Source organism: Wyeomyia smithii, chromosome 1 (assembly GCF_029784165.1).
Source record: "Wyeomyia smithii strain HCP4-BCI-WySm-NY-G18 chromosome 1, ASM2978416v1, whole genome shotgun sequence".
NCBI classification, from domain to species: Eukaryota; Metazoa; Arthropoda; class Insecta; order Diptera; family Culicidae; genus Wyeomyia; species Wyeomyia smithii.
Window position 1 is genome coordinate 70,285,399 of NC_073694.1, and position 23,658 is coordinate 70,309,056.

The following is a 23,658-nucleotide window of genomic DNA, read 5'->3' on the forward strand; positions in this document are numbered from 1 at the left end:
GATAAACGGTATAGATGAGAAATGATCGGTGAGGGTTAGATGTAAACAATAATAAACCATTACAATGGGTTAGTTAGAAATAAAATAGTTAACTGGAAAGAGCTGAAATGTGGTGTATTACAGCGAGTGAGTGGATATTTGATAGATTTGCTTATAGTGGTCAGGGAATTCCTTTGAGATTTTTGTAAAATCCCATCGCTTATTCAAGTAAGTTGGAATTTTTGCAGTGAAAATCGTTAAATCTAATAAATTTATTTCGGAATACTGCAGGCACCCAAAGAAGCTAACCTAGAAAAGGGTGAAAAGTATATATATACCGCTCGAAAAATAAAAGAGATTTGGAATCCTCATTCGACCTGAAAAGAAAGGATTAGTAGGGGAAAACCGTAAATGTAAGTAGTAATGTAAAAAACCCTGGAAATGCGAAAAAAAATATTTATAAATATGAATTTAGTTTTAAGCTGCTACAAACAAAAAGTGCTGCTTTAAAAATTGGTGATTGCGACTGGTCTGAACATTTTTTAAAAATTTACGATGCTTCGACCAATCCCTAACCCCGATCCGGAACAGTCAGAAATGAAATGTGAGGTTTGCCAAAGGCAGGATGTGGATGAATCGGAGACATTATTTTGCGATCATTGCCAGCGATCGTTTCATATTGGTTGCTCTGGCGTCTCCGGAGAAGTAAGCGACGTTTCTTGGTGTTGTCCTGAGTGCGTAAACGGTGTTGGTGATGCTATGCTGCAAGAGGAGATTAAAAAGCTCGAAGAGGAAAAAAAGAGGCAGAAGCAAAAGCTTGAAATGGAAAAGATTTTACACCGCAAGCGACTGGAGTTTCAACAGGAGATGTTCGAGATGCGCCAGCAACTGGAAAAAGAAAAGCGGGAAATGGAACTGGAGTTTGAAATGGCGCAAATGGAAAAGAAAATCGCCGAAGAGGAAGTTCATCAGAAGAAACTCGGGAAATTGCGTAAGGAAATGGAGGAGAAGCTGAAACAGCTGAAACTGAAAGGGACGAAAGGTGCCGTTAATGAAAACAGTCAAGATGGAATTAATGATGCGGATAAAAATGGTAAAAAGGAAAGATCAAAGGAGAAAAGGCAGAAGAAAGTAAAGTCGGAAACGTCGATACCAGAAAAGAGAAAGTTCGAAAAGGAAAAGTCGAAGAAAGGAATGCTGGGCAAGACGGAACTGATACCTGCTGAATTTCGAGAATCCTACCAGAAGCACTCAACCCCGAAAGAGGCCGGAAAACCGTCGACAAAGACGACAGGAAGGTTAAGTCTGTTGGACAGTTTCACGGAAGAGCACAGCAAGAACGACACGCCGTTCGGACATCCCGAGGTTCCGAAAAAGAAGAAAAATAAGAAGACGGCCGGTAAACCGGATGAAGAGGAATCGGAGGGTGAAAAAGAAATAGAAGAAGAGTCTCCGGAAGAGAGCAGTGAAGAAGAAAGTTCCGAAAACGAAGAAAAGGACGATAGTTCTGACTGCGAGGACGAAAGCTCAGAATGCTCTGAGGAAGAAGAAGAAGAAACCAGCTCCCGTGAAAAACACCATCAGAAACCGACAAAATCTCAGCTATCGTCGCGTCAGTTTCTGTCTCGGAAGCTGCCAACTTTTTCCGGTAAATTAGAAGAGTGGCCACTTTTTATAAGCAGCTACGAGACATCGACAAAAGCGTGTGGTTTCTCAAACGTAGAGAACTTAGCGCGTCTCCAAGAGTGCCTAAAAGGAGAGGCACTGGAGGCGGTTCGAAGCAGACTTCTACTCCCGAAGGCAGTGCCGAAGATTATCGAAACCTTGCGAATGCTGTTTGGTCGTCCAGAAGCGCTTCTCAACATGCTTTTATCGAAGATCCGCAACGCGCCTCCTCCGAAAGCAGACAAACTGGCAAGTTTTATTAGCTTTGGAGTACTTGTTCAGCAACTTGCTGATCATTTAGAAGCGACTGGGCTAATTGCTCATCTGGTGAACCCTATGCTCATCCAAGAGTTGACCGACAAGTTGCCCGCAGGAACGCAGATGGAATGGGTGCGGTATCGTAGGAAGTCGGCAATCGTCACGCTAAGCACATTGTCAGATTTCCTGTCCCGTATTGTGAAGGATGCAAGCGAGGTCACGTCGATGGGAGAATCGTCTCGGTTCAAGGAACTGAGACCAGAAAAGGGAAGATCGAAGCGGGAACAAGAAGGATTTGTGTACGCTGACGGTGGGGCAGAGCAGAAAGTGCCACCACCGAAGAAAAGGACACCGTGTAGGATTTGCGGAAAAGTAGATCACCGGATCAGGAATTGCGACAGATTCCGCAAACTTCGACTAGCTGATCGTTGGGCAGCTGTGGGACAGTGGAATTTATGTCAACTGTGCTTGAATGAGCACGGAAATTTCCCGTGCAAGCTGAAATTCCGTTGCAACGTCGAAGGCTGCAATGAACGGCATAATCCACTTCTCCATCCGGAGCGATCAGCGAATTGCAATATTCACACCATTATCCCGAAGACATCTATAATCTTCCGCATGATGCCGGTCACGATGTACTGCGGAAATACCGTCGTGAACACGATCGCATTTCTGGACGAGGGGTCCTCTTACACACTGGTGGAAAAGTCACTAGTTACCAAATTGGGAGTACGTGGATCGATCCAACCACTACAAGTGACATGGACAGCCGGAGTATCCCGGGTCGAGAAAGACTCACAGAGAGTGGATCTGATCATCTCTGCCCTAGGATCATCGCAGCGATTCAACATAAAGAGTGCGCACACTGTAGAGAGCCTGAAACTGCCGCAGCATTCCCTATCCCTGTCGCAGATCGTGAAGCAGTATGCACATTTACGTGGTCTACCGATAGCCGATTTTCAGCAAGCCGCACCGCAGATTCTCATCGGTTTGAAAGACATCCACCTGTACGCGCCGATAGAATCACGCATAGGTCGACCGGACGAGCCAATAGCGGTCAGATCGAAGCTTGGCTGGACGGTCTATGGTCCAACGGGCATCGGAGCATTGGACAGCGCAACCATCGGGCACCATTCGAGCAGTGTGTTGTCGAATCAGGAGCTCCACGACCTTCTTAGGAGCAACTACACAATGGAAGAATCGGGGATTTCGGCCGCGTTGCTGCCTGAAGCAGAGAAAGACAGAAGGGCTAGGGAGATTATGGAGAAGACGACTGTGAGAGTGGGAGATCGGTTTGAGACAGGCCTGCTATGGGCAGAGGACGACCCCAGTTTTCCCGACAGTTACCCAATGGCAGTGAAGCGTCTGCAGTGTATGGAGAGAAAAATGCAGAAAGATCCTGAACTGTACGACTAGGTTCGCAACATGATTGCCGACTATTTGGTGAAGGGTTACGCACACGTAGCCACACTGGCGGAGTTAGCGGAGTTCGACAGTAATAAGGTGTGGTACATTCCCCTGAACGTTGTCTACAACCCGAGGAAAAATAAATATCGCTTGGTGTGGGACGCAAGAGCAGAAGTTGGAGGAGTCTCACTGAACTCGAAACTTCTGAAGGGCCCGGACATGCTAACCGCCCTCCCTGCGATACTCTGCAAGTTCCGTGAACAGAGATTTGGTTTCGGCGCAGAAATCAAGGAGATGTACCACCAGATGTTGATGCGGACAGCTGATAAGCGAGTGCTACGTTTTTTGTTCCGAAATGATTCCTCGTCGGCACCGGTGGTGTATGTCATGGACGTAGTGATATTCGGTGCCACCTGCTCGCCGTCGCTGGCGCAGTTCGTTAAAAACCGGAACGCAAAAGAGTTCGCAAAACAGTTCCCGGAAGCAGCAGAGGCTATCGTTGAAAACCACTACGTCGACGACTATTTCGACAGCGCCGAAACTGTTGAAGCAGCAGTGAAGCGGGCGCAAGACGTGCGATATGTGCATTCTGAGGGTGGATTCGAGCTGCGGAACTGGGTGTCTAACTCAGAAACATTTCTTGGAGCTATGGGCGGGCAGAAAACTGGTCAGTGAGTGCGATTCTGCGAAGATAAAGAAGCAGATTACGAGCGAGTGCTGGGAATCGTGTGGAATTCGGCCAGCGATGAATTCTCGTTCTCTACAAAGCTGAAGGCCGAGCTTGTTTCGTATCTTTCCGGTGGGCGACTACCGACAAAGAGAGTAGTCATGAGCTGTGTCATGAGCTTCTTCGACCCGTTAGGATTGTTGTCCTCCTTCACGTTCTTCGGGAAACTTTTAATCCAGGACTTGTGGCGAAGTGGCTGCGATTGGGACCAGCAAATCGATCGAGAGTGCACTGAAAAATGGAATCACTGGATCGCCAGGTTACCCGAAGTAGAGAAAGTTCGGATTCCTCGCTGGTATTTTCAAGGTGGGCAGGTCGGTCAAAAAGAATACAGCAACATACAGCTGCATGTCTTTGTTGACGCAAGCGAGAACGCCTACGGTGCCGCGGCGTACTTCCGGATCGAGACGCCTAGCGGTCCAGTGTGCTCTCTGGTGATGGCACGATCAAAAGTGGCACCGTTGAAGCATTTGTCGATTCCTCGCCTGGAGCTGCAAGCGGCCGAGCGAGAAGCTAAGCTCGCCAATTCTATCGTCGAAATGCATTCTCTGGAGGTAAAGCAGCGATACATCTGGAGCGACTCAAAGACAGTGCTGTCGTGGATCCATTCAGACCATCGCCGGTATAAACAGTTCGTCGCTTACCGGATTGGCGAAATCCTTAACCTCACGAAGCTGGACGAATGGCGCTGGGCTCCAACAAAGATCAATATAGCTGACGCGATGACGAAGTGGACGAAAAAGCATAGCTTGTGTTCTGATGGACCGTGGTTCCGTGGTCCAGATTTCCTCTACCAATCGGAGAACAAGTGGCCGAAGCAGGACAGAATCACGCCGAACGTTGCAGAAGAGATTCGGGCTTGTCTCCTGTTCCACGATGTTGCAGTAACAGACCCGATGGTGGATGTTCATAGGTTTTCGAGATGGAAGGTGCTAGTCCGAACGATAGCATGCGTATTCCGATTTGTGACAAACTGCAGAAGAAAGCGAGATGGATTGAGCATCGAAGCGTTACCGACAACCGACAAGATAAAGAAGCTTGTGAAGAAAAGCATACCGACATCGATGACGCCATTGAAACGAGAGGAGTATCTAAAGGCCGAGACGTACTTATGGAGATCAACGCAGGCAGAGGCCTTCATGGACGAGGTCAAAGTGTTGAAGAAGAATCTGGAGCTTTCAAGCGGCAGCTGGCGACCAATAGAGAAGTGCAGTTCCATCTACAGCCTAAGTCCATTTCTAGACGAGCAAGAGGTCTTGCGAATGGAGGGTAGAACGGCGCGAGGATCGTCTCTACCATTCGAGCTTAGGTTCCCAATTATTCTGCCGAAGAAACATCCGGTGACCGACAAGCTACTCGAGCACTATCACCAGCAACTTGCCCACGGGAACGTAGAAACTGCCGTCAATGAACTGCGACAGCGATTCTACATTCCAAGTATGCGGACGAGGATGAAGCAGATCGGGAAGGCATGCGTCTGGTGTAAAGTGAAGAAGTGTCAGCCGCAGAACCCACGTATGGCCCCGCTCCTGAAGTCACGTGTCACGCCGAATTTGACACCGTTCAGCCACACTGGTGTAGATTATTGTGGACCGTTTGCGGTAACCGTCGGACGCAGATCGGAGAAGAGATACATCTGCTTGTTTACTTGCATGTCAACTAGGGCTGTCCACCTCGAAGTAGCTCACAGCTTGACGACACAATCGTGTCTAATGGCTATCCGACGTTTCGTGTGTCGTAGAGGCAAGCCGTTGGAGCTCTACTCCGATAACGGGACGAACTACCAAGCAGCCAGCAAAGAAGTCATGAAGCAGATAGCAATGGATCTTGAAGACACCTTCACCGATGCCAGAACTCGGTGGAACTTCAACCCGCCAAGCGCACCTCACATGGGCGGGGTCTGGGAGCGGTTGGTTCGCTCTCTCAAGACTGCACTGAGCGTTCTCAACGGTGGGCGAAAGCTGACCGATGGAATTCTGATGACTACACTTGCGGAAGCGGAAGACTTGATCAACTCGCGCCCTCTAACGTACGTGTCATTGGAGCCAGGAGTAGATGAAGCCCTGACGCCGAATCACTTCATTCGGGGCGTCGGCCCACAGGTGGAACATGCCGTTCAACCAACAAGCGAAGCAGAAGCTCTACGTGATCGTTACAAGCGGTCGCAATCACTAGCGGACGCGCTGTGGAAACGGTGGATCAACGAGTACCTGCCGTCCATCAACCAGAGGACGAAGTGGCATTCGGAGTCACCACCACTAAGCCGTGGGGACCTAGTCTACGTAGCTGATGATACCATACGGAAGAACTGGGTACGTGGCATCGTCGTCGAAACCATCCCAGGCACGGATGGAAAGATCAGGCAGGCGATAGTCAGGACTGCTAAGGGTGAATGCAGGCGGCCAGTAGTGAAGCTCGCGGTGCTGGAAGTCCAGGATCGTAAATCTGGATTGGAGGCATCCCCACCAGAGTTACGAGGAGGGGGTATGTGCGCACCGACGAGCAATGAGAACAATCCTTGCGACGAATCCTACCCCGAGCCGATGGACTTTGCTATCAAATGTCAACGGGATGGTGAGTTAGCGAGTAGGTAGACAAATAACGGTATAGATGAGAAATGATCGGTGAGGGTTAGATGTAAACAATAATAAACCATTACAATGGGTTAGTTAGAAATAAAATAGTTAACTGGAAAGAGCTGAATTTGTGCGGTGAAAATTGTTAAATCTAATAAATTTATCTCGGAATACCGCAGACACCCATAAAAGCTAACCTAGAAAAGGGTGAAAAATATATATATATATATATATATATATATATATATATATATATATATATATATATATATATATATATATATATATATATATATATATATATATATATATATATATATATATATATATATATATATATATATATATATATATATATATATATCGCTCGAAAAATAAAAGAGATTTGGAATCCTTATTCGACCTGAAAAGAAAGGATTAGTAGGGGAAAACCGTAAATGTAAGTAGTAATGTAAAAAATCCTGGAAATGCGAAAAAAATGAATTGAATCCTGGAAATGCGAAAAAAATGAATTTAGTTTTAAGCTGCTACAAACAAAAAGTACTGCTTTAAAAGTTGGTGATTGCGACTGGTCTGAACATAGCCTATGTGTCTTCATTGATGTTAGTGTGCAGATGTAGTAATACGCTCGAATGATTTGTTTTCGCAAAACGGGCAGCGAAACAAATTGAAGAATTTACCAGAAAAATGATGTAGCAAAATATCTTCATTTAGACCTATCAATTTGATGCTCACAAATTATATGATGCCTCGTGGAACCTACGTAGGTTGGAAAAAGCCTTTTGTACAGAGTGTTATTTACCTGGATTATTGATTCTGTGCATCAAGTTATTTTTAAGTTAACTTAAATTAGTTTAAATTCATTCGCTAAACTAATCTCATTTCATCTTTGTTGAGCTGAAACACTGTTTTAAGCGTGAGGCACTTAACGTCAAAATTCGTCATAAACAACATTTTTCAAACGGGTCGCAAATGCCAATCCGGAAATTACCGGATGAGATATTTGCGAGGATGTGTTCGTGATGTTATGAATTTCCATTTCTCCGATGATTAAATGATCGGATTCCGCGAGATTTGATAACTTTTTTAGTATTGAAAATGCTCGAAATTCGTAAAAATCACTAATTTCTAAAACTTCTTAAGAGTAACTAAAATTTCAAAATTTCGGAATTTCTATCAACCGGTTTATAAGCATTGAACATAAAGCATATTTGCTGCAAAATATTGATCAGTTGTCATTTTTTTGATGCCCGGCACAACTTGTTACTATAAATGGTTTGATTCCCAAAAAAAAAATGCTTGAAAATTTGTCAATGTTTACAGCACTCCCAGCATATAATAATACCGTTTAACGTTCATCGAGTGATGGCATTTTGTGGAGTATTCATTTGAGCTGCAGCAAAAAATATAGCGGCACCAAAAAGCGACAAAAAACGTTTTTCTTATTTTGGCCAGCTTTTTGTTCTAGGTACTCCTCTGTGTGATAAACTACCGAACGATCTCATAATTTTCTCTAAAAGATCTCTAACTTGTCGTAGAAAGATCTTGAATTGGTTAAACGGCTTAAAAGCTAAAAATTTTTCAAAATAAAATAAATTGAATCATGACGATTTTGCACCACCCTAATTCATGAAGAAGTGAAGAACATAAAAATACGATTCTAAAGTTTTTCGATGAAGAACTAGTCAGGGAACCACCCCAATATTCATTTTATTACCTATATTCTTTTCGTCGCTCTTATTTCGCTCTTCTCATCGTTCCTAACTTCCGACTACTCGACTGAATCGAAGGGTAAAATAAAACTACTTTTACTTTAATAAAAGAAAAATTTCACAGTAAATTGGAAAAATAAGACCATTGAGATGAATATAAGAGCGGTCCCCCTATTGAAATTTTCGGCATGATTATAGAAAAAAAATTGATCATGAAAAAGACCTAACGGCACTTTAGGTGCGTGAATTGTTATTTTCAACTTTTTTGACAGCAAAAACGAGTTCACTACCCCAAAGTTGTAATAATATGTAATTTCCAATCATTTAAAAAAGACTGTCAGGTTTTTTCCGACTTTTGCCAGAGACCTGCCACTGTGCGCCGGCCGTCGCGATGTCGAAAAGGCTCAACGTCAACTAACTATAAAAAGCACGAGAGATGGTGTCGCAAAAAAACGAGAAGTTCAAAAGAAGAAAAGCAAAGCGTACGAAAACTACCTGGAGAAGGAATTCAAACTGTTTTTTTCTTATCATAGAAAACTTCCGTGGTTTGGAAAGAGTGCGTTTCATATTTCACTATTTGAAACGTCATCGCCGCAAAGTCACGCAAGGTAGGTACTTCAATGTATGTATTTCATTGTAAAGTATTCATTGTAAGGTAGGAAAGATGGAAGGAAACACTTCAATCAAGCGCTAGTCACGGGGAAGTGGCACTGCTTTCAGGGCCAACTAAACCCACAATGACGTTAGTCCTAACGTTTTGAACATATGATTTCAACTCGGCGTAACGGTACAGCTGCGAGTGTGGATGCGGTTCGCCCGTAGTTATTGAGATATGGGTCCGCAAGTTTGCATTGGTGCATTTATGAAATACTAGTTGAACGTTCCCGGCGATGCTCGGGATCAAAAGTTTAAAAATTAGGAATCATTTTTAATAACTCATTGCATTATTAGCACAACTCACTTCAAAAATATTTCACTTTTTATACGTCCATCATCACTTCAAGTACTTTAAGGTGAAACGGGACGTGGTCGCGATCAACTCGAATTTTGCAATCTAATTTTTTCTTGATTTATGAAGACTACGTACATGAAACTTTGATCAATTGTTTTCACAACTGTTGCATGCCTGAAGTAGAAATTTGAGAGCTGTTTATTTAGTGGAAGCCGAATTTTTTACGATCAAAATACAGAAGTAAAAAGAACTCTAACCTCAAAATTGCATAGAAAAAGGCCACAATCCAGTTTCACCTTAACATTCTAAGAACGTACAGAACGGAAATATCCATATTGGATTGCATTTTGTGATTTGGGGATGTTTTACAGAAGCTGGAAGTCGCCATTTTGGATTTCAAAATGACGTATGGAGTTCGGAAGGTTTGGAAGTATTGAAATGGTTGGTCAAATACCACTTTAGATTATTTTCCTGAAACCAGAAGTCGTTATTTTGAAAAATGTTATGTGGGGTCATCCCAGTTCCGAATATACCACACTCGGGTGATAACCGGATATTCGTCAATCGTTCACAGTAAAATCTCTTGTTATGTAACTTTTAGAAGAAAGAAATCAAAGTAAGAAGAATTTAGCGGGACCATTCATGCTTAGTTCACCTCTATAATCATATCTAAAGAGATAACATGTGAATTTTTATAACAAAAATGTTTGTTGGTGTCCAAGGAACACGTCTGAGAAGAAGTTAGTTAGTTAGTTTTGGTAAAAGTAAAAAAGTATTTCGAATCCCGTAATGTGTTACTATTGACAAAACTACGAAAACATCAGAAATGTAATTTTTATCTGCTCGACTCGCACCAAATTAAAACATAAACTCTTCTGCAAGAAAATATTTGCAGATGTTTAAGGAACAACGGAAAAAAAATTAATTTACAGGCGAATTGAGCTCATGCTCAAAAAGTCAAAATTTTGCAGGTATTATATGTATAATATATGTAAATTTCAAAAAGAGTATTTTAATGTGTTTTCCAGTATCCAGAAAATCATCTTCAAACATACGTAGTTTTTAAAGTAATATCTCAACTTTTGGCAATAAGATACCTATTATTTTTCCTCAAATGTCTTTCCTGAACATTAACAAACATTTTAGTGAAAAAAGAATCACATGGCATCGCTTTGAATTTTGATTTAGAGGCAAATTTACCACAGAAAGTCAAAGTTTTGCATGTTTTACGTAGTTTAGTGAATATTATCTCAAGTTTTAGTAATAAAATACCTATTATTTTATCTCAAATGTATTTCTTGAACATCAACGATCATTTTAATGAAAAAAGAATCACATGTCATCGCTTTAAATTTTGATTTGGAGACGAATTAAGTATAAAAAGTCATAATTTTGCATGTTTTACGTAGTTTTGTGAATAATATTTCAAGTTTTAGTGATCAGATACTAATTATTTTTCCTCAAATGTCTTTCCTGAACATTACCAAACATTTTAGTGAGAAAAGAATCATATGTCATCGCTTTGAATTTTGATTTAGAGGCAAATTTAGCACAGAAAGTCAAAATTTTGCATGTTTTACGTAGTTTTGTGAATAATATCTCAAGTTTTAGTAATTAGATACCTATTATTTTTCTCAAATGTCTTTCCTGAACATCAGCGAACATTTTCATGTTAAAAAACCTACATGTCACCGCTTATTATTTTTGGCTCAGAACGATTCAAAATTATAATGATTACTGTACACCTCAGAGACTGAGGGAATAATATCAATAAGACCAAGCGTTACGGAATTCCATTTTTATATAGTAGATTTCAAGAAATATGGCAGCAAAATAATGTACCTCCCCGGGTGCTAGAGACTGTTCCAATACAGATTCCCAAAAACCCACGGCCAAAACATGCTGACGAGTACAGACGCATTACACTCTGTTCCGTTATTTACAAGATCTATGCCAGATAGCTACTGGAACAGCTTGAAACATACCTTGGCAACGTTGATAATCATCCGATTGCGTATCACAACAACAGGAGTTCTGAGAACGATTTTAAAGGTGTGCTCTGGACCAAATATTCATGGTACGGCAAATGCAGGACGAGCGCTGGCGTAAAAGCAGAATAACATATATCGTGACATTGGATTTCCTGTAAGCATTCAAAACATCTGCACGTAAACCTGAGACATTACGCCTTATAACTACAGAACATAGCTCTGTGCAGTGCTTTTACTGTGTGTCTCTCAAGCATATATCAAATGTGGAGAGCAGCTAGGTAGAAAAGTAGATTGTATTTGCTTTGCATCTCGGAACTGGAAAAAGATGAATCCAGCCGCCCTTAACGCACGTTTGTTCATCGAATGCTACCGAATGTAGTTCGGTGTATTCTTACTAGAGTGATTCAGCAGCTGTGGTGTAAGCAGTAATTGTAATACTTTTTCTACGAGCGGCAGAAACACAGCACAAAACAGAGGGAAGAAGTGTGGTACAAAAAATTGCTTTACGCAGCGCTTATGCTGGGCAAGAAGTGAGCGGTGAATATTCACACTGCACATACTGAGGTGAATAACAAGCCTGCAGGAGCATATATTACCAGCTCGCTGAATAAACGGGCGATATTATCGGATCGGGTTATGATAGCATTACGAGGACACCATGCTGTTGTTAGTTTTGTGGAAACCTGCCGGCTTAGACGGGAAATATCAATCCGGATCTACCATGTAGTGATACGTATCAAAGCTAACAAAGCATAAACGAGACCGATCACGCGTCATGGAACAGAAGATCGTACATGGTCTATACTCAGCTTTGAGACATAATGCAGAACATCCTAAGGAACTGGACAACGGGATTCCATCCCGAGATAGGGGCGAGGTTCCAGAAGGGCTCACGATTGGTAATGTTTCATGATTCAGCCGCCCATTGTTGTATGGCTCCCCAAAACTTGGAGACCCAGCCGCGTATAACTCCCCTTCCCAGTCAGCATACGACCAAAGATTCCATCGAAGATTGGTTACCCGATTTGGCAATGGAGAAAATCAAACAAGAGCGCTCGATAACACCCAACTTGAATTTTTTCCACAATATGTGTTGTACAAGTTCATCTCAAACGACAAACAATATCGCACGCAAGCCTGGGGGGCTTATGCGGTCTCGATCAACTAGATTAGTTGAGAGAATTCGTTATCGATATTGTTTTTTGGCACATTTTGCATGTGTAGGATAAGTACAACGATACACCGTGCCCCAGTGCTGAGTCGAGAAAATTTCCAGCTCGAAAAGATCCTCGACCTGATCGGGAATCGAACCCGATGTCACAACCGTGTGGGAGAGCTAGCCGACCGATATCGCTAACCACAGAACCACGGGGACCACCTCAAACGAATGGGTGTTATAAATCGTAGAACGTGTTGTTTTGCGGGGGGATTAGTAAATTGCCCGGAAATCATTGACTAAGTATTTCGATTCTTTGACTACCGTCACTACAATTAAGATTCACTGTCTCTCGGTAGTCGGATGCTTAGACACTGTTAAGTACCAATAACGCGCAAATTCTTTTTTTTTGAGACCTTGGAGGAACCAAAACCAGCATTTTTCTACTAACATCATCTTCTTCCGGTGATATTTGTAGATGATGCAACAGATTGCCCAGTTCCCACCTTTCTCTTTCCATGCCAAATAGTAATGCAACAGAAAACTGTGCAAAATAAGATGCACCCCACTCACGGACCAGTGAACCCATCCAGTGCAAATCTCGTCAAATCATCCAACTGGTTTGCCGGAGATAACCTCAATTCCGTGCGAATAAACCTTTCCCCTATTCAAGCCGACGCCTTTCGTCGTCATACATTTGCGGCAACGTTAGAGACAGATGATGATGGCCGTAATTAAACATTGTTGTGTGAACGGACTCCCCGCGTCGTCGTCACCGTGGGACAGCCTGGAGCAAACGAGCGAATGTGCAAATGAATGGGATGCTGGAAAATCTACTTCCTAATTCCCGCATTGCAACATCCGGTCGGACCGCAAAGAACAGCAGCAGCAGCAGCCAGGCTGCGGGTCGAACCTTTTTTATAAGGAGCTCAGAAAAAAATCAGAATAGTTGAAGGGAAAAATTGAAAGAAATTAGTAACACCGTCGCCCGGGGGCAAACCCGTAAAAAAAAATGAATTTTAATCGGACATTGAAGAGTAGGCCGATCCCACTGCAATGTAATAATCGTTATAAAGTAGGTCCAAAAGCATCTAATCTTATACAGTATGATTCAATAGCATTCTTCGCCTGCAACACATTCAGTGGAAGAGCAACGTGTTTTCGGTAATTGTAATATAATTTAAACACGTAATTAAACTGCGGATCCATTTATTTAAATTGCTTACGTCGTTTAAATTAATTTCATGGTATTTCAAGTGACTGGTCCTGTGCGGATGCTTTTTGTGGCACATCCCATTGAAGTCAAAACTTTCGCTTGAAATTACTATACGAATTGTTTATTTTTTTGAATTTCATTTTTTCAATTGATATCGATACAATATATTATGCACTCATTTCACTAAATGCCGTAATTTGCTGTACGCCGAGCGTCGTTTCACATTGTTTTGCCTCTTTATCCGCGTGCGGGTGCCAAACCGGCAGCATTAAGTTCGATAAAAATGTGTTTCACATAATTATACACTTGATTGAATTATGAAACTCTGTGGGCAGCTGGAAAATGCGAACGACGACAACAGCGAAAAGGGGCTGAGTGCAGGGGCACATTCGCAGGAAACAAAATATGTTTGTTAAGCACCCCGATAGGGAGGACGAAGCGTCGCGACACTGTTACCACGGACGCTGTATGCCGCCGTGTATCTATTCTTGACTGCTTGAAAATTTATTAATAATGTAATCAATTAATTGTTGATTGTGATAATTGCCTTCATTATTAAGTTGGCTTGATTGTGCGGGGTTGCTAATTTGCAATACTCATGCAGGGTTAAAGCTCTGCTGTATAGTAACTGCACGCGGAATTTGATGGGATTTGCGGATTGGGTGGTGTAAAATAATTGGGATTAATGATTTTCGTTGGTAATTCTAACCAACGAAAGATTCTAGGTTACCTTTAACAGTGACAAACGGTTTATTTAATCGGTATATTGTCCCCAGCAATGTAGCAGATAATAATTTTGTCCTTCAAAAAAAAAAAGTTAAAAAAAAGTTTGTTGTTGTTATACTTGATAAATTTTTTTTTGGATTTTCAAGGTCCATTAAGTTATTATTGGTTAAATTAAAATGCGTAGTTTCTATCTATAACTTTGCCGAGTATATCGGGCGAATCAACGCACTGTGAGATAATATCATCTGCATAAATAAAAATGCAATTCTGTCTGCCTGGAAATTACTGAACAGATCGGCGCGAAAAATTTATTGTAAGAGTTTTCTGGAGAAGGTTTTTATGATGGTTAAAGACATCTCCTTCGCTTCAAATGGAGGGCTTCTATACTAATAAAACACAACACATTTCTGCATAACTTGAGAATTAATCAAGTAACTTACTTACTTGAATGGCCATAGATTCTAAGACATGGCATGCATAACGTAGTGCCGCCAATTAACTCCAATTTCCAATTTCGCGGGCACCCGTTGCTCTGCAGATCGTGCTTCATCTGCTCCACCCATCACGTTCTTTGCGCCCCTCGTGTTCTTGTTTATACTGGATTTGAAGCGAACATCCATTTTGCAAGGTAGCAAGGTAGGTATCCAGTATTCTAGCTACATGTTTTGTCCAGCGTATTCTTCTATCGTTAGTCAGTTTTTGAATACTGGGTTCGCCGAAGAGGCGCACACGCTCGTGGTTCATCCTACGATTTAAACCCCGTACTCTTCCACACCGCCAAAGATGGTTCGTAGCACTCGATGTTCAAAACTCCGAGTACTCGCAAGTCCTCCTTAAGCATTGTTCACGTCTCGTGTCCGTAGAGAACGACCGGTCTCATTAGCGTTTTGTACAGAATACGCTTGGTGTGGAGACTCATATAAATTGACCTGTTCTGTTAAAAATCGGGCCTCGCATATTAAACTCGCCTCATCTCGTAACATCCTCTAGCGCGACATGAAACATTAAGCAGGAGAGACCATCACTTTATCGAAGCCCCCTGGCATGGCCTGTAAAATGTTGTGTAAGTATTGTCCAGCCTCAGCAGCGAGCGCTGTAGGGACTCCATGAACAACAGCCTCAGGATCGGCTTACTATGAAAATTTCGCGGTTCTAGGAAAATACTTGGTTGAGTCTCTACGTTCACAAATTTTATTCTTAGCTTCGACCCCCACTTCCTTAACTCTAGCTAATCTTTAATTTTGTTTCTTCTCCGGGGCCCCGTTTCACCTTCAGCACACTGACCACCTCTCAGTGCACCTGGTTTCTGCACACCCACGTTTTATCCGACGTTAATTTGCGGCCATTGCCGCCAAAATGGCTCCTAGTCGGCGTCCTCAGTCACCGGCGAAGGGTCCAATGAGATTACTCGACGCTTGTTCAATCCAAAACAGCGGGGCTCTGGGGAATACGCGTATTATTTTGGCTCGATTAGCCAATTGGAGACGGGGCAATTGTTAAGAGGCAAGGAGAGTACCTTACCCCTGTTCACTATAGCCACACAATTCTTACTGTCTTTGAATTTCTTCTCGTTTTTGAAACTTTCGTAGGTTCAGCTTTGAATCTGGTTACTAAGTAAGTCTAGTGGCTACAGCAGGTCATTCCTCCTTGCCCTAAGACATTGGCCTCGTCTAAATTCTCGCGCCAATAATCGTAGCCGCGCTTTTCCCCCATCTGTCATCTATATTTTAGCCTGCTCTATATTGGGTGCTGGTGTCTGGAAAGCGATGGGTGGCAAGCTGCGTGCTTTAGAGTGCGGTGGTCTAACTATGACCGATGTGTGCAGGTGTATTGGGGGTGTAAGAGCAACCCACGACAAACCCTTCCCGTAGGTATTGCATTGCATTTCTAATGCCAGCGGTTCATAACGCGATCATTGGCGAGTTAACCATATCTCGGCGGAACAGGAAATGTTTCGCCAATCAGAGCGTCGGGACACCGAAGTTGCACGGGAGTACGCACAGCAGCTGGAAACAGCATTACCAACGAAAGAGCAGCTTGGTGCAGCTACTCTTGAAGATGGCTGGCACATTCGATCAGCCATAGGTAGCACTTCTGTAGCGGCACTCGTCACTTGGTACAATGGCTCCGAACAGTAGAAACGACTGGTTTGACGACAAGTGCGACCAGTTAGTGGAAGAGGAGAATGCAGCACGAGCGAGAATGCTGCAACACCAAACGAGGGCGAACGTGGAACGCTACCGACGCGCACGGATTAGGCAAAACCTGGTCGGACACACGAAAGTTCTGCGAGGAGCTGAACCAACACCAAGCGGGATTTATGGGTGCCCGCACCACCATGGACCAAATATTAGCGGTACGGCAGATCCTACAGGAGTGCTGTGAATATAATGTGCCCACACATCATTTGTTTATCGATTTTAAATCGGCGTACGACACAATCGATCGAGATCGTCTAAGGCAGGTTATGTACGATAACGGTTTCCCGGATAAGCTGATACGGTTGGTCAAGTCGACGATGGTGCCGGTTATGTGCGTAGTTCGAGTTTCGGGGACACTCTCGAGTCCCTTCGAATCTAGAAGAAAGTTACGGCAAGATAATGGATTATCTTGTTTGCTATTCAACATCGCTTCGGAAGGTGTGAAGGAAGTGGTCCTCCTGGCTCTGTGGTTAGCGATATCGGTCGGCTAGCTCTCCCACACGGTTGTGATATCAGGTTCGATTCCCGATCGAGTCGAGGATCTTTTCGTACTGAACATTTTCTAGACTCAGCACTGGGGCACGGTGTATCGTTGTACCTATCCAACATATGCGAAATGTGCCAAAAAAACAATATCGTTAACGAATTCTCTCAACTAATCAGTTGATCGAGACACGAAGTTGACCATCTAAAAACATTGATCAGACCGGTTGTCCTCTACGGTCACGAAACCTGGACCATGCTAGTTAAGGACCAATGCGCCTTTGGGGTTTTAGAAAGAAAGGTGCTGCGCACCATCTGTGGTGGACTGCAGATGGAATATGGATCAAGGCGGAGGCGGATGAACCACGAGTTGCGTCAGCTGCTAGGAGAACCACTCATCGTCCAAGCGGCGATAATCGGGAGACTGCGGGGGGCTTGGCATGTCGTAAGGATGTCGGACGACAACCCGATGATTGTTTTTGATAACGACCCGACTGGAACGAAGCGACGGGGCGCGCAGCGAGCAAGGTGGCTCAATCAAGTGGAAGACGACCTGCGGGGCCTTTACAGACGATATGGCTGGCGAGCTGGAGTCAGATATCGAATTGAATGGAAACGACTTCTTCAAACATCAAGGGACACTTCGGCCCGGAGCTGAATGGTAAGGTAAGTACGTCGTCAAAACATCAAGTGAAACACTTAGTGTCAGTCAAAGTCAAACTAATCAAGTAATAACTGCCTTGCTTCCCTAGCACTAAAGTATACAAGTTTATTACAGTTTAGCTCGTTTGAGTACAAAACGACGCGCTAACCGGAAATATAACTCTCAGTAGTCTCGTATTAATAGCTAGCATGCAGAAATTAAGTATTTATTTTATAACCGACTACTGCAGCATGAGGATGGTTTACTGGAAACTGGCTTGACCCGCTCGAGTAGAGAAAGGGCAGATTTCAGCGCGACGACTACAAAGACGTTTTGCGTAGTGTTTGTATCCGTTCATGAATGTTAGCTTTTCACAGTAAACAGACCAATCAGGGAAATCGGTAGATATATAAGTGAGATGAATCATGAAAAAAATACTACAAGGTATACAGCCCTAGGGGTTGTATGAAATGGTGACGTAGGACTAAATATATAATATATGCTAAACCAAATATTGTTATATGCTGCGCTAAACTGTTCATAGGTAACACTACCGTTTATTTTTGACAGTCGTTATTTTAAAGTTGCGTAGTTGCGAAAATTCTCATAACTCTTATCTTCAAGCTCTATAGTTCTGAAAAGAACCGATTCCATAATATTCAGTTAGAAATTCGTGCTACAGAACGCTGATAATCGCACCATGAATTTTTTGTTGGCCGCGCATACAATTTGCTCTCCGCTGTGCCCTCCAGTAGCTGTGCCAGCAAAATATCCTGCATCGAACGATGGTAACTGTTGCTCTCGTATGCAAAATAAAGGTGTAACATGTTCCGCAGTGCCTGGAAGTTGACTCGCATGCAGCTCTCGTTTCTCAATGTCGCGTACCTTTAACAGCTGCACTGCTCTCGCTTATGTGTAACAAACTAAACTGAAGCTGAATTTTCCACACGCAGTCTTTTGTATCGAGTTCAGCGTAGATTTTTACCATTGAGGCGTGGCCACATAGCTTATAGAAAGAAAGAGAAACAAACCAAAACATCTTCAATACTACTGAGTGATCATTCCGCGTCGAACACTCGACAGAAACGGACGTGCAGAGTGGTCGTTCTATTACAATCCGGTCCGTGTGTACGAATAGCCAAACAAAAGAGTGTATTATTCGCGCTAAATGCCAACTAGATTGTGAGTTGTGTCGCTACGTTCTGTACCCGGCTCGCAATTTTGGCTGTATTGGTGCAAAATACCAGCTGCAGTTTTGATCTGTGCACAGTGAATAGATCTTTCTAATTCAAGGCCATCAGTTGACAGTCGAGTGTGCTGAGTGATCTCACACCCGGCTCACTGCTGCTGGCTGTATTGGTGCTGCTGTACTGGTGCTGCTGGCTGCTTTGGGTGCAGCTTCGGACGATCGGACAACCACTGCTGGAAGGAAGAAGTAAATAGGTACGTGTTCTTGTCGGCGCTAGTGCGCTAGTGCGCTACATTTAGCGCGATGGATATAGATCCCTCGCCTCCCGTGCCACCATCCCCGAACCCCTCTGACCCTGACCCTTCTGTTACCCCCTCCCCTGTTCATTCTCCAGTCCCCCCTCGCCCCAGGCTTTACCCGGACGGATCTCAACAGGGCAGCTATACTGTTTATTTTCGTCCAAAGGCAGGAGTGAATTCAAAGTGATTAAACATACTGCAAATTTCTAAAGACCCGACGAAGGGGTACAAGGCCGTGACCGAAATTTCCAAGGTCCGACCTAACAAGCTCCGTGTCGTGGTCAGTGATCTGGCACAGGCCAATGCTATCGCTTGCTCTGAGCTCTTCACACGCGAGTATCGCGTTTACATACCCGCACGAGACGTGGAGATCGACGGTGTCATAACCGATTCGAGTCTGTCTGTCGAGTGTATTCTAAAAAGCGCAACCGGTTGCTTCAAAAATACCGAAACACAGGCGAAGATTTTGGATTCTAAGCAATTGCGGTCCATGTCTCTCGTCGGCGGTAAAAAAGTTTACACTCCGTCAGACTCGGTTCGCGTTACGTTTGCCGGATCTGCACTACCTAGCCACGTCTCGATCGACCGGGTTCGTCTGCCTGTGCGATTGTATGTACCCCGTGTTATGAATTGCACCAATTGCAAGCAGTTAGGCCACACTGCCGCCTACTGCTGCAATAAGGCACGATGTAGCAAGTGTGGGGAGACTCATGCGGAAGGTTGCAGTGTTAATGCTGAAAAATGTATTCACTGTGGGGAAAACCAGCATGAGCTCTCCACATGCCCGGTGTACATGCAGCGCAGAGATAAAATCAAGCGGTCACTTAAGGAGCGTTCAAAGCGTTCTTACGCTGAGATGCTGAAGAAGACCGTGACCACTTCTACCATAACATCGAACCCCTTTGATCTGTTGCCCTCTGATGAAACCGATTCTGACGATTCATCAGCGGGAACATTTCATGCCAATCCTGGGGAGACTAGGAAGAGGAAGAATGTTTCTTCTCCTAAACTTCCCCGTAAAGGTCCTAAGATTTCCCAAAGTGTAATGAAAATTACGAACAAACCCAACAGTGCTGCGGAAAAACCGAAGCAAACTCCTCCTGGGCTTGCAAATTTAAAGTCCCAGAAGGAGTTCCCAGCACTGCCAGGAACATTTAAAACCTCAGTTGTTCCTTTCGCACATCCAGTTGATGAAACAAACTCTGGATTAGTGAAATTTTCTGACATGGTGGACTTGATTTTTGAAAATTTCAATGTACCCGATCCAATTAAAATTTTTCTTACAGCATTCCTCCCAACAGTTAGATCATTTTTGAAGCAGTTGACTGCCCAATGGCCCCTCCTTGCAGCGATTGTATCCTTCGATGCCTAATTTAACCGCGTATAAGAAGGATTCTATCTCTGTCTTACAGTGGAATTGTAGAAGTATTTTACCAAAAACTGATTCGTTTAAAGTTTTGATAAATAAAAACCAATGCGATGCATTTTCCCTTTGTGAAACTTATTGATCTCAACTTCCATGATTTTAATATTATTCGCCTTGATCGAGACACCCCATATGGAGGAGTACTTTTAGGGATTAAAAAGTGCTATTCTTTCTATCGTATTAACCTCCCCTCGATTCCAGGCATCGAAGTTGTCGCATGTCAAATGACAATACAAGGTAAAGAGCTTTGTATTGCCTCAATATATATTCCTCCCAGAGCACAGGTTGGGCAACGGCTGCTCTTTGATTTAATAGAACTTCTTCCCTCGCCACGTTTGATTTTGGGAGACTTCAACTCTCATGGCGTGGCTTGGGGTTCCCCTTACAATGATAACCGCTCCTCTTTAATCTATAACCTTTGCGATGACTTCAACATGACTATTTTGAACAACGGTGAAATGACACGTATCCCGAAACCTCCAGCGCGCCCAAGCGCTTTGGATCTATCCTTATGTTCGACGTCGCTACGGTTGGATTGCACATGGAAGGTAATCCTCGATCCTCACGGTAGCGACCATCTGCCTATTCTTATTTCAATTACAAACGGGTCAACTCGCATGCGACCAATTGACATTCCGTATGACCTCACACGGAATGTCGATTGGAAGTTATACGAGGAAATGATTTCAAAAGCGGTCGAGTCGATTCAACATCATCCACCACTTGAAGAATACAACCTCCTCGCGGGCTTGATTCTCGACGCCGCGTTGCAAGCCCAAACGAAGAAATATCCCGGCGTAACGATCAAAGAACGGCCTCCCACTCCGTGGTGGGACCAAGAGTGCTCCGATGTCTACACGCAAAGATCCGACGCGTTTTTGGCCTTCCAGAAGGGAGGTATACCCGACGACTATATACGGTATTCGGAGCTTAATACCAAGCTTAAAAGCCTGGCTAAAGCAAAGAAACGTGGATATTGGCGTCGGTTCGTGAACGAGACTTCGAGGGAGACATCGATGAGCACTCTTTTGAACACAGCCCGAAAAATGCGGAATCGCGTAACGGTCAATGAAAGCGAGGAGTCTTCAAGTCGGTGGATATTTGATTTTGCCAGGAAAGTATGTCCGGACTCTGTTCCTGCGCAAAACTTTGTTCGCGATACGTCTCCGGGTCACGACGCGATAGAATCACCTTTTACGATGGCAGAATTTTCAGTTGCCCTCCTGTCCTGTAACAATAACGCGCCTGGGTTAGATAGAATCAAATTCAACTTGTTGAAGAATCTACCCGGCAATGCCAAGAGGCGCTTGTTGAACTTGTTCAATAAGTTCCTGGAGCAAAACATTGTACCGCAGGATTGGAGGCAAGTGAAGGTGATCGCCATCCAAAAACCAGGGAAACCAGCTTCTGATCACAACTCTTATAGGCCGATTGCAATGCTATACTGTATCCGGAAATTGATGGAAAAAATGATACTCCGTCGTTTAGACCATTGGGTCGAATCAAATGGTCTACTATCAGATACTCAATTTGGCTTCCGCCGCGCCAAAGGGACGAATGATTGTCTTGCGTTGCTTTCAACAGATATTCAGCTGGCGTAAGCTCGCAAAGAACAAATGGCGTCTGCGTTCTTGGACATTAAGGGGGCTTTTGATTCCGTTTCTATTGACATTCTTTCGGGTAAACTTCACCGACAAGGATTTTCTCCAATTTTGAACAATTTTTTGCACAATTTGTTGTCCGAAAAGCACATGCATTTTACGCACGGCGATTTGACAACTTTTCGCATTAGCTACATGGGTCTTCCCCAGGGCTCATGTTTAAGCCCCCTTCTTTACAACTTTTATGTAAATGACATCGACGAATGTCTTGCAAATTCATGCACGATAAGACAACTTGCAGACGACAGTGTAATCTCTGTTACAGGAGCCAAAGCTGCCGATTTGCAAGGACCATTGCAAGATACCTTGGACAATTTGTCTGCTTGGGCTTTACAGCAAGGTATCGAATTCTCTCCGGAGAAGACTGAGATAGTAGTTTTTTCTAGGAAGCATGAACCTGCTCAGCTTCAAACACAATTAATGGGTAAAACGATTTCTCAGGTTTGGTACACAAATATCTTGGTGTCTGGTTCGACTCTGAAGGCACCTGGGGTTGTCACGTGAGGTATCTGATGAAAAAATGTCAACAAATAGTGAATTTTCTTCGTACAATAACCGGACAATGGTGGGGAGCCCACCCAGGAGACCTTATAAGGCTTTACCAAACAACGATACTGTCTGTTATTGAGTACGGGTGTTTCTGCTTCCGCTCCACAGCAAACACACATTTGATCAAACTGGAGCGAATACAATATCGTTGTTTGCGTATCGCCTTGGGTTGCATGCAATCGACCCATACGATGAGTTTGGAGATCTTAGCTGGAGTACTACCATTGAAAAACCGCTTCTGGAGCCTGTCTTCTCGTATTCTAATCAAATGTGAGGTCTTGAACCGTCCCGTGATTGAAAATTTTGAAAGGTTAAAACTTAATTCTCAAACCCGTTTTATGACATTGTATTTCAATCACATGTCCCAAAATATTAACCCTTCTTCGAATATTCCAAATCGTGTCGACTTATCAAATACTTCTGATTCTACTGTGTTTTTCGATACATCCATGATAGAAGAAACTCGTGGAATCCCGGATCATTTACGCGTGCGGCAGATCCCTAAAAAATTTTACAATAAATATCGAAACATCAACTGCGACAATATGTACTACACTGACGGATCACTTCTTGATGGGTCCACTGGCTTCGGTATCTTCAATAACAATTTAACCGTCTCCCATAAGCTCGATAATCCTGCTTCTGTTTACGTCGCAGAATTAGCTGCAATTCAGTACACCCTAGGGATTATCGAAAAAATGCCCACGGACCATTATTTCATCTTTACGGACAGTCTCAGTTCCATTGAGGCTCTCCGATCGATGAAAGATGTTAAGCACTCTCCGTATTTCCTGGGGAAAATACGGGAACATCTGAGTGCTTTATCCGAAAAATCTACTCAG

General features: G+C 43.6%; 1 protein-coding gene across 1 annotated transcript; it reads left to right on the top strand.

Moving 5' to 3' along the window:
* Positions 1-4,137: 4,137 nt before the first annotated feature.
* LOC129716813 (uncharacterized) lies at positions 4,138-6,630 on the top strand. Its single transcript, XM_055666647.1, has one exon. It carries the CDS (start codon positions 4,138-4,140, stop codon positions 6,628-6,630), a length of 2,493 nt encoding a protein of 830 aa, XP_055522622.1.
* The last annotated feature ends 17,028 nt before the right edge of the window (positions 6,631-23,658 follow it).

Coding starts and splice junctions, on each gene's coding strand:
- LOC129716813 (XM_055666647.1), top strand. CDS start 4,138: ATGAGCTGTGTCATGAGCTTCTTCGACCCGTTAGGATTGTTGTCCTCC.